The sequence below is a fragment of the Peromyscus eremicus genome, chromosome 1 (assembly GCF_949786415.1).
Source record: "Peromyscus eremicus chromosome 1, PerEre_H2_v1, whole genome shotgun sequence".
Classification (NCBI taxonomy): Eukaryota; Metazoa; Chordata; class Mammalia; order Rodentia; family Cricetidae; genus Peromyscus; species Peromyscus eremicus.
Genome location: NC_081416.1, coordinates 173,079,088 through 173,095,952, shown reverse-complemented (window position 1 = coordinate 173,095,952; position 16,865 = coordinate 173,079,088). Strand labels below are relative to the sequence as shown.

The window sequence follows — 16,865 nt, the reverse complement described above, 5'->3', positions numbered from 1 at the left end:
GAAATTTTCTATACAGATTTCAGTACTAGTTTCAGAGAAGACAGTCTAGGCTTACTTGGGACACTTATATCACTCCTTTTTTGGTCTAGATTGAATCTTAGGTCAATAGGTCATTGGTTTTGACAATTATACACAGCTGTTTAAAAATTTGGAAAATTCTATACACTCATATCAAAAAATGTTGTACTATGGTTCTCTAAAGGAACAGAACATATACAAGGAATCTCTCTGTGTATGAAGGAAGGGGATTTATTAGAATGACTTAGGGCTGCAATCCTGCTAATCTCACATTGGCTAGCTGTGAAGGGAAAGTCCAAGATTCCAGTACTTACTCAGTCCAGGAGGTTGGAAGTATCCACTGGTCTTCAGTATGTGCTAGTGTTCCAAATGGTCTCTAACACCAGGGAAGGGATGGACTTGCTGCAAGGTGAGGGCAAGCAGGCAAATAGCAAGAGCTTCCTGCTTTCATGTCCTTTTATATGCTTCCAGCAGTGGGTGTGGCCCAATTTAGGGTGTGTCTTCTAGCCTGAAGATCTGGATTAAAGGTGTGTGTCTTTAGGCCCTGAGATTCAGATTAAATGTTTGTGTCTTTGTACATTCAAAGTCTGTCCTTGAAGTGGACCTACCGACATCAACTGTAGCATAACACTTCTCACTGTTGTGCCCTCCCTGTTAGGGTTTTAGTTAATTCTAAGTCTCGTTAAATTGGGAACCAAGAATAACCACCACAAGTGTATTTTGCTTATTGTGATTCATCTTAAATAAAATTCACAAGATTTTAGAAATGGCTTGCTTGCATTTTTCATTTTCTCCACTATTATTATATCCTTCTCTGGTCTTTGATGGAGTTGTAGACTAGATAGTTACAGTTGCAATCTTCTTGTATTTTAGCTAGAACATATTAGTACTAGAGTTAGAATCTTCAAGACAGGACAGCTATTAGAGTAATCTCAATAATGTACCATTTACCCATGTTTTGGACATCATTACCCTTTGTTTTTCCTGAACATACACTTGATGATCATTCTTGTTGTATATAGTTTGCATTAAGATTAGAACCTTTTTATTTAGACTAAATGGAGAAATGTAGTGGTATTTGCTCCACCCATGACCTTGGATTATATGGCCCCAAGGAGGCAGTGCTTCCTGCTGTTGTATTTGACCTCTTATAAGGAGTTAGAGAAAGTTCACAGGCCCGTTCTCCCTGGTCCTGCTTGTAAGGTAGATTTGCTCTTGGTTAGATCACAGGACGACTTTCTCTGTCAACTCCATTCTGTAATCGTGAGTGTATTTCCTCAATTTGTATCTTAATAAATTGCTACCCATTTAATAGACTCATGTGGATTGATAATAACAGTAGAGGAGGAAGGGGAGGTCAGTATGTATTGTAAGAGAAAAGAAAAAAATAAAAACTAAAGAGCCAAAAATAATGAAAAACTAGAGAGAAAGACATTTGAGGAAGAAATATTTGTACTGATGTGCAGAGCAAAGAATGTGAAAAGCCATGTGTCCCATGTAAATGCCCATCAAAAGGTGACTTAACCATAAAGAGGACTTCAGTAATCAAGTACATAGGATGATTCATTCTCTGGCCTGTCAGCCTCTTTCCCAAGCCTTCCTTGGGCCTCGATCCTTGATCCTTGTCCTATAGGCCATGATCAAAGTAGCCATGGTAGCTGAGATGAAGAATCAGCATGGGATTAACAACATGGACATATACTAATCAAGACTGATCTGGTTACAGCATGTGGTGATATTTTATTTGTGCTGAAATGTGGTGATATTTTATTTGTGCTTTGTAAATAAAGCTTGCCTGGAGATCACCAGAAAAAGCCAGTCACAACACAGAAGTCGTGCAATGTTAGCACATGCCTTTAATCCCATCACTTGGCAGGTAGGATCTCTGTGAGTTCCAGGCCACATTGGAAACAGAGCCAGGTGTGGGGGCACACACGTTAATTCCAACACTAGTTAACCATGGAGGTCTGGAAGTCTATACAGATAGACAGGAAGTGACAGAACTTGGGAGGAAAAGGAAGTGGTGTAGCTGAACAGAGAGAGCAAACCAGATGGCAGAACAGCAAGGCATGTAGGCATGGGTAGACAGGAAGTAGCTCATAATTGGAAGCTGCAGAGTTGGTGAGGTAAGTTTGGCTGGTTGATTTCCCTATTTCCCTCATCTCTCTAAGGTTTTCACCCCCTACATTTGGCCCTGTGATTTTTTATTTAATAAGACGATTCACAGCCAGAGAGGTGCAACAGTGGCCTACAACCTTGAAATCCATGGGTCTTACCATGTTCACCATTTCCTGAAGCAGTTGGCATGTTACAAAGATAGAATGTCATTTGAAGACACAGTTATAGAGCCAATGAGGTGGTATCAGTTTTGAAGGCTGGGGCAGGATTCTCCAGGAGGCACTATATACTTTGAACCAGCATCCCATATATGATATGGTTTCTTCAAGGGCAAGACCCATGGGTCCAGGCACCAGGTGGTAGAAAGGGAATAGTTTCACTCACTAACACCCCTAATGACCCTCTGGGAAACATTTCCTGCCTGTTCCCATGACATTAAGTTCTGCTGGCCTAGACATCTTGGTTCCAGGGTGATAGTGTGGAGCTCTGCTCCTAACTGGTGCCACAACAACCATTCCATTGAACTGGAAGCTCAGACTTCTCCCAGAACTCTTTGGGCTTCTCATGTCCTTAAGCTAACAAGCTAAAAAAGAAATAACAGTGATAGGAGAGGTGATTGATCAAGATTACCAAGGTGAAATTGGATTGCTGCTCCACAATGGAAATAAGAAAGGTTATGGCTGCTGGGCAGGAAATCCTTTAGGACCACTCTAGATTCCACCTTGTTTTATAATTAAAGACAATGGGAGAATGCAACATTTTATTAAGGCAGATAACAAAAGACACAGACCCAACAGAATGAAGATATAGGTCACACCTCCATGAAAAGAGCCAAGGATGGATCATTTCATTCTCACTGAATGAGAGTAAAAGCCATGTATTCAAAATTTAGTCAAATTCTGTAATTTTCAATTTCTGCCATAATAGGTTCCTCCCTAAAGTTATGTTTGAGAGAAGACCCAGGAGAGAAGGAGAAATGGGGTTTTTATATCCTCCCAAAATAGAGGAAAGGCTTTCCAGGGCTGGTGAGTTCCAGAGAAACTTTGATGATGTAGGTACTTGGCAGAACAACATCTTAGCTTCTGAGGGTAGCCGTCTGGGTATAGGGCATGGAACTTGTTCAGTTCCAGATCTTAAGTTTTACAGTAAATAGAAACAAACTTCTTTTGACTCCATAAAAAGATGATTTCTGATATTAAGATGGAGTCAGGCTGGTCCATCAGTCATAGAAGAAGGTAATCACAAATACTAGCTAAGGCATGTGAACAATTTCAGAAAGGAGAATTAGAGTTGACATGAGTTATTGTGTTGTATTTTGTTAAGAATGTGTTCATACAGATATTTGTGTTTTCTTCTTATTTCTTTATCATATGATGTAACATCAATCAAGAGAATACCAATGATTATTATATTTCAGTTTGAGATACTGAAAGAATATCTCTCAAGGAATCTTGTTCCCTATTCTAAATTAATAATGTCTTTGTGGTTGTATGGGGACAGTTATAGCATGTTTGGAAAAATTGTAACCTGGTTAAATATATATTGCATTTGCAATTGTATGTGTGATAAATAAATGAAGTTTAGTTATAAGCTGGTTATTGTTTTCATTTAGAAATTAATCACAGCATAAGGACATATGATTGAGCATCAAGTTGACAAGAGGTAGACTCATAAAGGCTGTTTTTGGTTATCAACTTGACTATATTTGAGATGAACTAAAATCTGAAAATGAAATGCATACTTATTATGTTTTTTTTTTTTAATTTGAAGTAGGAAGAACCACTTCTAATCTGGATCTTGAGGCAAGAAAACTCACTCCTTTATTCTGGGTGTTGATACAGGAAGACACACTTTTAACTGGGCCATACTTTCTGCTGAAAGCCTATAAAGAGACACTGCAGATAAATTCTTTGTGCTTTGCCTTCTTGCTCTTGCCTTCCTAGCATGTTTGCCTGCTTGTTTCCCTTCACTGGCATTAGAGCCTACTCCATTTGGATTCCAGCATCTACTGAAGACCAGCTGAGACATCCAGCCTCATGGACTGAGCATCTTTGGGATTTATGGAACTTCTGTTCATAGCCATCCATTGTTGGATTAGCAGGACTACAGCCTGTACGACATTCTGATAATTATACACGCACACACACACACACACATTTCGAGAGAGTCTCATTCCCTTTGTCTATTCTGGTGTGGGAATGTGTGGTAAACATCTCTGGTTGTCTTTATAGTGTCTCCCTCTGTGTCTCTCAGTGTTGCTCAGTCTTTGTCTCTCATTCTCATTCTTTCTCAGTCTCACTCTCTCTCTCTATCTCTTTATATGTCTCTCCCTATGTGTCTGTGTAGATGAATTTCTAAAATAGTCTTATTATATAAAATCACAGAGCCGAATATAGGGGTGAAAGCCTTAGATCAGGAAAATAGGGAAAGCCACCAGCCAACCTTACCTCACCAACTCTGTAGCTTCCAAATGCAAGTTACTTCCTGTCTGCCCATACCTTTATTGCCTTGCTTTTCTGCCCTCTCATTGGCTCTCTTAGCCCAGCTCCCTCACTTCCAATTCCTACAGAGCTCAGTCACTCTGTCTGTCTGTAGAGACCTCCAGGCCTCTATGGTTGGTACTGGGAATAATGGCATGTGTCACCATGCTTGGCTCTGTTCCCTACCTTGAACACACAGAGACCCTGCCTGCTAAGTGATAGGATTAAGGATGTCTGCTGTCTGACTTTTGTGTTGACTATAGTGGCTGGCTTTCCTCTGATCTCTAGGCAAACTTTATTAAAGCATAAATAAAATATCACCACATTTCCCCCTTTTTGTCTAATAAAAATTAAAAAATTCAAAAACTTTATAAGTAATATGAGAAAAACTATATACAATAAGTACAATAACTATATACAATATATACAAGCAAAATATACATCAGCAATGTCTAGTCCATTTGCATTTGACAAATTCACAGAAATTGCTTCTTTATCTATCTTATTTTGCCGAGTCCAAAATGTACCTAATTCACTTTCTATCCTATCTTGTATTGCCAACAGAAAAGTATCTTATGGTGTCTTTGAAATCTATACTCTTACCCTTCCTTAGTGAAATTCTTTTCTGAAATTTCTTAACAAGGAAAACAGTGACCATATCTATCTCATCTTTAACTTTCTCAGAGACCCGAGAAGGAAATAATATTAACTAGTAAAACAGGTAGTGCACACAAGCGACTTCTAAAAAATGAGTTATGACAAAAACAGCCAACTGCCTGGACAGTCACCTGAGGTTTGTCTGCACCTTGGGGCATCATCTTTGGGCTACAGGTTTGGCGTATCTGACAGACTCATTTGTGAAGTGGGATGTAAACAAGGCCAGCAGCACGACCTCACATTCACCTCAGTATTTCATGTACCAGATAAACTTGAATTCCAACAGTGTCCTGTCATGATTCAAGATATTAAATTCTGGAAATTGCTGGTGTATTTGGAATTCAGCTTCCCATTCTTCTTGGCTTGTGGGTGACTTCATCTCCTTTATTAAATGCCAGTCTACCTTTGAGAGGTTAGACTCCATCAGCCTAGTTCCTCTTTCAAGAATAAATGTTTCAGCTACTGTTCCACTACACACCAGAAGCCATCGGTCCACTGCACGATCAGACACCTTCATAAAAAGGGGCACTGTACCTTTTCGGGATTGCAAAGCCCCTTCAGTGATGGTGCCATATTGTCCTGGCCTCAGGGGACACCGGGTGCCAAAGCTGCAACCACTCTTTTCTTGGCACGGATTGGTCATCCTTTGTTTTGTTTACTTTTTGTCCATTTTGGATAGCATACTGTCAGCAGTCAATGCAAGGACACTTTCTTGCACACTGGCTAACTTTTGCAACAGTGAATGTTAACTCCATATGCATTTTCTTCAATGGCCATATCTTCTCTGAAGTAGAGTAGTGCTGCCAGGAGCAGAAATGTCTATAGTCATTATAAAAGAAATAAAATCTGTGTTACTAAAACATTTTAAATGCCATATTCTGTAGAACTCTAAAGTGTTTGAAGATGACCTGTCTATCTAAAATTTATCACTGCAAGACCTTGAAAAAATACCTAATAGGAATACAAGTTTGACTGTAATGTCTAACTACTAACTTTCATTTCTTTATATCCTGATAGTTGGTAATAATAACATCCAAGGATTAGAAAACTGCATTACATTGTTAAATGAAGTGTATACATCTGACAGAGGACTGATATCCAGAATATATAAGGAATTCAAGAAATTAGACATCAAAATGCCCAACAGTCCAATTAAGAAATGGGCTATAGAACTAAACAGAGAATTCTCAACAGAGGAAACTCAAATGGCTGAAAGACATTTAAGGAATTGCTCAACATCCCTAATCATCAGGGAAATGCAAATCAAAACAACTCTGAGATACCACCTTACACCTGTCAGAATGGCTAAGATCAAAAACACTGAAGACACCTTATGCTGGAGAGGATGTGGAGTTAGGGGAACTCTCCTCCACTGCTGGTGGGAATGCAAGCTTGTACAACCACTTTGGAAATCAATATGGCACTTTCTTAGAAAATTGGGAATCCATCTCCCCCAAGATCCAGCTATACCACTCTTGGGCATATACCCAAGGAATGCTCAACCACACCACAAGAGCACTTGTTCAGCTATGTTCATATCAGCATTGTTTGTAATAGCCAGAACCTGGAAACAACCTAGATGCCCTTCAACTGAAGAATGGATAAACAAAATGTGGTACATATACACAATGGAATAGTACTCAGCAGAGAAAAACAATGACATCATGAGGTTTGCAGACAAATGGATGGATCTAGAAAAAATCATCCTGAGTGAGGTAACCCAGACTCAGAAAGACAAACATGGTATGTACTCACTCATAGCAGGATACTAGATGTGGAACAAGGATGACTGGACTGCTACTCACATCACCAGCGAGGCTACCTGGAAAAAAGGACCCCAAGAAAGACACGGGGATCGCCCAATGACAGAGAAATGGAATGAGATCTACATGAAGAGCCTGGACATGAGTGGGGGTAGTGAAGGGTGAGGGTCGAGGGAAGGAGAGCTTGGGGGAGTGGGAGATCCCAGCTGGATCAAGAACAGAGAGGGAGAACAAGGCATAGGAGACGATGTTAAATGAAGACCACATGAGAATAGGAAGAAGCAAAGTGCTAGAGAGGCCCACAGAAATCCACAAAGATACCCCCACAACAGACTGCTGGCAATGGTCGAGAGATAGTCCGAACTGACCTACTCTGGTGATGGGATGACCAAACACCCTAATTGTCGTGCTAGAAACCTCATCCAACTACTGAGGGATCTGGATGCAGAGATCCATGACTAGCCCCAGGGTGGATCTCTGGGAGTCCAATTAGCGAGAATGAGGAGGGTTTATATGAGCGAGAATTGTTGAGACCAAGGTTGGATAAAGCACAGAGACAAATAGCCAAATGAACGTAAACACATGAAATATGAACCAATGGCTGAGGGGTCACCAACTGGATCAGGCCCTCTGAGTGGGTGAGACAGTTGATTGGCCTGATCTGTTTGGGAGGCATCCAGGCAGTGGGACCGGGTCCTGTGCTCATTGCATGATTCAGCTGTTTGAAACCTTGAGCCTATGCAGGGTCCCTTGGCTCGGCCTGGGAGGAGGGGACTGGACCTACCTGGACTGAGTCCACCAGGTTGATCTCAGTCTGTGGGGAAGGCTTTGCCCTGGAGGAGAAGGGAATGGGGGGCGGGCTGGGGGAAGGTGAGGGGGGCGGGAGGGGGAGAACAAGGGAATCTGTGGCTGATATGTAGAACTGAATTGTATTGCAAAATAAAAATTAAAAAAAATGTATGTAGGCTTGGAAGAGAGAGTAAAAAGGAATATATACAGTTATATAAAAAATACATAGTTTTAAAAAATAAAGTCTAAAGAGACAGTAAAATTAATATAAAAAATAAGCCACGTGAAGATGAATATTACACAGAGAATCTGGATTGTGTTGTCTTTGGGATTTTTAACTGCAGAAAAACATTTGATCGTAAAAGATGCTGAGTTAAACCAATATGTATATTTTAAAGATACCTTGACTTCAAAATTTGGATGTAAGGATGTGTTGCTTTGGAAAGGAGACTCTGCTTTTGTTCCCACAGAAAGCCAAAGGCTATGGATTTGTTCCAGATTAAGATACGTCAGGTTTGACCAGCCAAGACCCCCTGAAAGGTCTCCAATTACACCATGGCCCAGATGATCCAACATCCAGAATGGTTTGAAGGCAACTGGCTCAGACAATACACCCTCATGGACTATTCCATAATTCTAAAATCTTCTTTGTGTCCCCATAAGATACAGCACCCCCCTCCAGCAGGAAGTAGTAAGAGAAGCTACGCCCAAATTCCCAAATTATATGTAATTTTACTTTGTTAAGGTTAAAACCTTCCTTTTGAAAAAAAAAGAAAGAAAAGAAAAGGGGAAGTGCTGTGGGATGGTCTGTATGTCAAATGTGTTGCTGATTGGTCAATAAATAAATCACTGATTGGCCAGTGGTCAGGCAGGAAGTATAGGTGGGACAAGGAGGAGAATAAAGCTGGGAAGTGGAAGGCTGAGTCAGAGAGACACTGCCACCTGCCACGATGAGAAACAGCATGTGAAGATACCAGTAAGCCACAAGCCACGTGGCAAGGTATAGATTAATGGAAATGGATTAATTTAAGCTGTAAGAACAGTTAGCAAGAAGCCTGCCACAGCCATATAGTTTGTAACCAATATAAGTCTCTGTGTTTGCTTGGTCAGGTCTGAATGGCTGTGGGACTGGCAGGTGAGAGAGATTTGTCCTGAGTGTGGGCCAGGCAGGAAAACTCTAGCTACAGTTGTGGAGTATATGAGGGAGTCTTGTGTGCTACAGAGGAATGTAGTTTTAACAAGACTATTGAGATACCTAATTTTAAAACAACATGTACACAAAGAAAGGATTTTCTTGATAATATTCTTCAGGACTGATGAATTTGATTGCTGTGATTTTTATAAAGTTAAATATCCTTGATACATATCTAAAGCTACATATGTTGAGTTCTATATAAAGATATTGCCTCATTTACATATGTTAGAAACCTGAGATTTGTTTAAAAGCTTTCAGAAAAAATAAAGGACTTATAAGATGTAAACAAAAAAAAATGAAGTGTATAGCTACAATATCCTGACAAGATTAGAACTATATGTACAGCATTTTCTAACACCTTAAATCTCAATATATATATAATTTATATACAATATATAAAATCCAACCTAATGTAAAGTATTTAAGGCTAGTAGTCGCCTTTTAAAAGTAGATTCAATAATATACCGTTTTATCTATATCATATCTATATCCTCTCTTTTTTTCTTTTCAGAGTAGATTCAATAATCTACCCTTTATTCTATCATTTCTATATCTTTTTTTCAGAGTAGATTCAATAATCTACCTCTTATCTATGTCCTCTTTTTTTTTAAAAATAAGAACCTATAACCTAATCTCCTTTGTTTAACCTCTTTCCTGACCATTAACAATAACAACTTATAACCAACCATCCTAAACAGTGACAGCTGTCCCAAACCCAAAACATGTTGAAAAGCCAAAAACCACCCTCCCACCTCTTGGGTATATGGGTGATGTGTTCTTAAAATTACATTCTGCTGTCTTTGGCAAAGGCATTTTTAGAGGATGATGAAAAGACAAATTTGGGGTTAATTGTCAAGTTCTGGAGTGGTAGCTGTATCATTTGTGGTCCAGTCTGCATAATGCAAAAGTGCAGGGCTTATCTCAAGTCCTTGCTCAAATAGTCTGTGAGGATGGATCATCTCAGCTAGCCATCTTGAAACTGTCCTGAGCAGTTTGTAGTCCAAAGCTGATCTTTTGGTGATGTTTGTCAGCTTAGTGGTATTATTATCGTCCATGTGGAACCTTCGTAGTAGGGCTCCATCATCTTTTTGGAGACTTCAAATTCGCTGTTAGGCCTGGTCATGATTCATTACAGAAAACTGATAGAAACTTCAACACAAAAATCATGTATAGGCAGCTAAATGAAGCCTTCTTTTTTCTTCTAGAATTAGTTAGTACACTGTATGACCATTAATATCATAACAAAGTTTTAATATATATATATATTAATCTTATAATTTTTGTTGTAAAATTCATACCTTAATAAAAGTTTAAAGAATTGAAATCAAACCAAAGAACTGAGAATAATGGTAATAAAATAGTTCCTTAATTTTTTGATTTTCTTCTGTCCCATATCAGATGTCTCTTTTTTCTGACACGATACAGAGATTTTGTATTTTCCTTTTACCAACATGCTTCGGTTTAGAGAAGGAGAGAGCAATTCTCCAACTCCAAAATCAGCTTTAATTTTTAGTTGAACTGGGACTACATAAAGAGTATTTGTGTTAAGTGTTTGTAGAGAAAAGCAAAAATAATAATTTAGACTTATGAAATTTTATATGTGATATACCAATAGGCCAATTTGCTCCTTTTCTTGGAACATTTTTTTCTAGAGGATATGTCTTATTTGTCCAGTGTTCTTCAAATTCCTCAGCCTTCATTCTCCTGAAAGACAAAAAAAAAACCCAAAATTTTTTGACACATAGGAGAAGCTTGCCATGGCCAGCTCCTTCACTGTCCAAACTATGTGTGAGATAACACCAGATCCCATGGGGAAGTACCGAGCAGACTACAGAATCCATCACCTCCACAGCTGCCAAAATTAAAACAACAGCATAAGAAATCAATGTCCATAGTGTTAGGGAAACTGTAAATGTTCTCCCCTTACTGTTTTGCTTGCTTTATTCTGGTTCTGGCTAACTCTTTTTTTTTTTTTTTTTTTTTCCGAGACAGGGTTTCTCTGTGCAGCTTTGCGCCTTTTCCTGGAACTCACTTGGTAGCCCAGGCTGGCCTCGAACTCACAGAGATCCACCTGGCTCTGCCTCCCGAGTGCTGGGATTAAAGGCGTGCGCCACCACCGCCCGGCTAACTCTTCTTTTTAATAGAATTGTATGAATTCAGAATATGCAATCTGTGCTTGAGAGCTTCCCCAGAAAGGCTCCATGGTACAGTGGGTCCCCTAACACCCAGGGAAATTGAAAGCCTGCCAATACAGACTTTCTATTGGATTAAATCCCTGTCTTAGCAGTGTTCTCTGGTGGCTACCCTACATTTAGGAAGGTTCCACTGAGTTCCCAGAGACCAGAAATAGATACAGTGGGGGACTCAGAGTCCCTTGATGTAGGGATGGATATGGAGTACAAGGCTATCTTAGGATGTGGTCCTCCTGGGTTCCAGGCTCTCAAGATTCCCTTTGATCAATTGCTGCATTACACTTCAGAGGAATCTGGCATTCCCCCACACAAAGGAAACAGCTTAGGAGTTGTTTGGCCTCTCAAGTGTGGAGGAAGATATGGTAAAGGCTCTTTCTCTGTGGTCAAACAGGAGTTGTGTGCATGGGACTACTATCCATGGTTAAGAATTTGTGTGAGACTTCACCTGATTCTCCTTGTCTGTTCATGTGTATGAACGTGTGTTGGGTAGTCCTTTGGTCTTCTCTGTGTGTGGGTTTGTGTGTGTGTTTCAGTGTGGTTCTGTCAATTTTGTTTTCCTCTAATGAACAGATTCTCTCTCAGGTAGGAGGACAACTCCACCAGGATTAATGTATGTGCCACTTCCTGTTGGGGATCTGAATACTGTAGCAGGAATCTTAAATGGTTCTTATTAATAAAAACAAACCTGGAGCTGGGTATTGGGGTGATTGCTGGAAGATCAGAGAAGCAGAACAAGACACAGCCACCTCACCTCACCTCACCAGTTCCTCAGCTGATCCTGTTTCCTCAGACTGGAAGCCTCTGAGTCCTCATCCAGAATGAATCTCAGCTGAACTGCTGCTCGAAAGCCTGAAAGCTTAAGCAGCCAAATGCTTCTAGTTTCTGGTCCTTATGCTTTATATATCTTTCTGCTTTCTGCCATCACTCCCTGGGATTAAAGGCTCACTTTCTGGGATTAAAGGCATGAGTCACCATACCAGCCTGTTTCCAATGTGGCCTTGAACTCACAGAGATCCAGAGGGATTACTGCCTCTGGAATGCTAGGATTAAAGGTGTATGCTACCACTGTCTATCCTCTATGTTTAACATGTGGCTGTTCCTTCTCTGACCCCAGATAAGTTTATTAGTGTGCACAATATTTTGGGGAGCACAATACCACCACAGAATATTCTTGTCAAAATCAGGTCGCTTCATGAAGCCTCCACCAATGGGAACAAAGAAAAGCTCCACCTGTGCCTCTCCATTAATGAGCAACTTTATGAGCCAAGACTAATCTTAGTGCCCCAAGGGTTCTCAGTACCTCTGTGACAAGTCCCACTCCCCTGGAGGAGCATGCTCATTGGAGCCTAGGACTCACAGTTTAGAGCACCATTTTTGGAAACAATGGGTGTTGAAGTGATCACATACAAACCCTTCAAATGACAGATTTGAGGGAGGGGTACCTAATACCCTGACCCTGAACTTGCCTGATAAAGACTCAGCCATGCTACAAAGTAGCCATTTGCATAGAGTCTACCAGATGAATCAAAATCAAGGGACCAAAGCAAACAACTGATTGATTTTTTTTCCTGTATTGACAGTTAAGTAGTGTTGGAGCCAGACTACAGAATAGCCGCACTGAGAATGGCTGAGCTGATTGAATCTGTACTTATTTGTGTCGTCTAGTCTTAGAGAGTCTCTGCAAGACAGACCTAACTTGAGAGAGATGAGATGTAGGATTGTGCCCGAATCTCGAGATCCCAGAGCAAGACCACCACAGAGCCGATATCCAATGTGAAACACACAGGGGTTTATGAATTACAAGCAAGCCTGGCCTTGGTCTGTGTCCAACTCTCTGACACAGGGGCTCAAAGGAGGAAACACATGAACTGTGAACCAAGGGTTGAGGAGCTCCCATGGAACTGGACCAGGCCCTCTGGATAAGTGAGACAGTTAATGAGCTTGAACTGTTTGGGAGACGCCCAGGCAGTGGAGCCAGGACCTGTCCTTGTTACTGTTAGTTTTGTTTTGCTGTGTTGACTGTTGGCTTTCTCTGTTGCATGGACACCTCTGCTGCTGAAGACTTTGACTTCTCCAGTTGGGAATCTGAATCACTTTGGCTGTGCCCTGTCCACCAGAGAACCATCTACCTGAAATAAAAGCTACACTTGTTCCATTCCTGGAATGAGAACCTCTATGTAAAGATCTTGTACTTGAGACCCAGGCAGGAGTCAGTTCCCCGTTCAGAGAAGTGCTCTCACTCTGCAGGAGCATGCTCATGGAAGTTCAGGAATTACAGGTGAAGCTCTTACAAATGACAGGTCTTGCAGGAATTGTCTACCTTCATTACAAATGACATATTTGAGGGAAAGGGTACCAGCCACCCTGGCCCTAAACACATACAGAGAAGTCACAGAGGCTACTAAATGGGGAACCCAAAATTTAGAGATCAAAACCAATTGATTGATTTATCCTGGATTGAGGGATGAGCGGTATTAGAGCCAAATTTTCAGGAGAGCTAGACTGGGAATTGCTGAGCTGATTGAATCACTGAAGGTATTTCCCAGTCCTCTAGGCTTAGTGAGTCCCTCTAGACATGATGAACTAGAGAGAGATGATAGATGTGGGGAGCATCTTACACATCACATTCTAGAAAGAACTGTTTCTAAACTCTTTCTTCAGTCACTGTTGAATATATTCTGCAGCCTTTGAAAGCCAGAACACTGTCTCGCTTTTCAGGATCATCAGAGTAAGCATGGAAGTTCAAAGTTTAAAGAGGAGAGAACTCACCAGTGGAGGATGAAAATTATGAGATATTGAGAAGCTGAATCATGGCAGTCATCATGATGGAATTGAGAACTTAGGATCATCTCATAGCACACCATATATGAATTCTTCCACCCTGACCTCCATGTTGTGAACACTGTGATCCCTGACAGAGTAAGGACCACTTGTTTCCCGATCATGTTAGTGGGAGGATTTAGTGTAAAACATGAGAAGAGGAAATAACAGCTGTGTAGAAATGGACGTCATCCCTATTTTATTTAAGATGAACCACAATAAGGAAAATACATTTGTGGTGGTTTTTGTGGGTTCCCAACTTAACAAGACATGGAATTAAATAAAACCCTACAATGGAGGTCAAAACAGAGAGAAGTGTTTTGTTTTATTTGATGTAGGTAGATCAATTTCAAGGACAGACTTTGGAACACAACATACTAAGATGTAAGAATAGTAGTCACAAACCCTCATATCAAGGCTAGAGAAGCCAACCCAGAAGGAAGAAAAAGTTCCCAAAATCAGACAAACAGGTCAGAGACTCCTCATACTCCCCCTCTTAGGAGTCCCACTAACCACTGAGCTAAACAACCACAGCCTGGATGCAGAGGACTTAATACAGACCCATGCAGGCTGTGTGATTGCCTCTTCGGTCTCTGGGAGACAAAATGAGCTCTGTTTAGATGAATGTGTGGGCTCTGTTCACCTGATGTCTTTGATCCCTCCTACAATCCTGCTTTCCCCTGTTCCTGGAGATTCCCTGAGCTCTGCCTAATGTTTGGCTGTGGATCTCAGTGTCTGCTCCCATCAGCTGCTAGAGAAAGCATAACTGATTTCCATTAGTCTAGACAGCAATCTATGAGTGTAACAGAATTTCTGTAGGTATTGTCTCATAGTTTTTGTATGAGTGTGTCAGTAAGACCCTGCACAAACTTCCACAGATGAGCAGAGCTGGATGCACTAAAATGGGATTCTTCAAACAGAAACACCACTGGAATCCACAAACTGATTTTAAAATTGTTATTCATTTGATATTTTATTTAGGTAGGTATTGTCTACAGAGATGGATGTGCCCATGGAGACAAGAGGAGGACTGAACAAAGGCTCCTCTGCAAGAGCAAAAATTGCTTTTGCAACTGAGTCATCTCTTTAGCCCACACACTGAGTTAGGAGAAAAAATGTGTTCATTCTCTTCCACTTCTCTTGTAAGCAAACATTCATGTTTGTTTTCTCCTTTCCAAAGTCCTTGACCATAAGTTCTGCTCAGTCCAATCCAGACAGGTTTCTCCAAAGAAACCCTGTTGTATCCTGCTTGGGGCCAGCAACTAAAATGAATTCCAGTTTCCAACTCAATGACAAAAATCAAATGAGGACAGTAACAGGGTCGTGTACAACATAGTTCAGCGCTTCTCCTCCCTTAACCTGACAATCAACTCATTTACAGCTGTATTCTAATACCCTGAGCCACCATGCTGTCTTTCCCCAGTTCCAATGGAAATGCAGCACACATCGCATAGTCTACCCAGGTGTCATTGGTAACAACACTGGCTGCTGCTTCTGGGTTACAGGTATAGGACAAGGCTGACCAGGTCCTAGGATTGCTTCAAGCGTTTGAAAGGGGGCTCCAAAAAAGGGAGATGAGCAGAAGCCAAGGAACGGTATGCTTCAGCCACTAAATGGGGATAGGAGCCCACCATTTTCTTCCAGCCTGAGGTCTCAGAGACCTCAGAAGCATGAGCTGTAATGAAATCCAGTGCCTGGGTTTTCAGCTGCCCTGAGCTGTGGAGGTCAGCCAGGAAGAGAGTGTGGGCAGCATTCTCCACAGAGAGGTCCCTGCAAAGGGCATCCTCACACATGACCTTCAAACGCTCCAGGCCATACTTGTCAGCAGCTGCCAACACTGCATCTGCCATGCTGTCCAGGTCTGGTGCCTTCCCGGTATAAATAAAGCCCATCATTGTCTTGAAGACTTGTGGCTCCAGGTCAGGGATCTCAACGCGGTTCTTTCTGCTCTCCTCCATGTCATGTTGAAACATGGCTCTGAGAACTGGAGAGCGAGCTGCTAAGATGGCCTTGTGAGCCCGGAATTACTGACCAGCTACCACCAGGGAACAGTCTGTGAACTGGGAATTCTCCCACAGCTCTCCTAGCTCACCTGCCAATGTGCATCTGGATACTTGAATCCCTAGCTTCCTGTTCTGGTGGGAGATTCTAAAGGATTCCTGGACGACACTCACAGTGCAGAGCAGGCTGAGCTTGTCATCTGGGAGAAGATGAGGCGCATTGGAAAAGAGGAAATCTCGAAGGATGTACTTTTTGAATCCACAGCTACGGCCTGGCACGAACTTAATGGCTCTTGGGCTCCTCATAGTTTGTGTTTTGTCTCCTTCGGCACTTATGATCCAGAACTGGAACTTTGCCCAAACATGACACTTTAGACAGCTGAGCAAAACTAGGGTGACTGACAGATAATCTGCACTTACTTCATCGAATCCGTTCGGGTTTACTGTCAAACACCATTTGTCATTGGCTTCTGTTGAGAAAGTTGGGCTTCTAATGATTTCTGTCCTTTCCTCCACAAAAAACCGGAAGTTGTTGATGTTCCACATGTAGGAGAAATTCTGAAGGCTGATATGTGTGTGGTCCCATCTCTGGGCTGTCCCCTCTCTTGCCATTTCTTCTCCAGGTAATTTGAAGGTTCAACTGGATTCAAAATGAAGAACTAGCAATTGTTTTCTCTTCACCTTGTGAGATGCAATAATAGACATGAATTAGATGTTAAGTTTTTGTTTTTTGTCTATTCCCTTTTTGATGGGCCTGGGAACTTGGATCTCTGAAATTTTCTATACATATTTCAGTACTAGTTTCAGAGAAGACAGTCTAGGCTTACTTGGGA

The 16,865-nt window shown here is 41.2% G+C and overlaps 1 protein-coding gene across 1 annotated transcript; it reads right to left on the bottom strand.

Moving 5' to 3' along the window:
- Positions 1-15,561: 15,561 nt before the first annotated feature.
- Positions 15,562-16,644, bottom strand: LOC131897896 (speckle-type POZ protein-like). Its single transcript, XM_059248959.1, is given in 1 exon segment — positions 15,562-16,644. A coding segment is annotated over 1 exon segment (1,083 nt).
- Between the last annotated feature and the right edge of the window lie 221 nt (positions 16,645-16,865).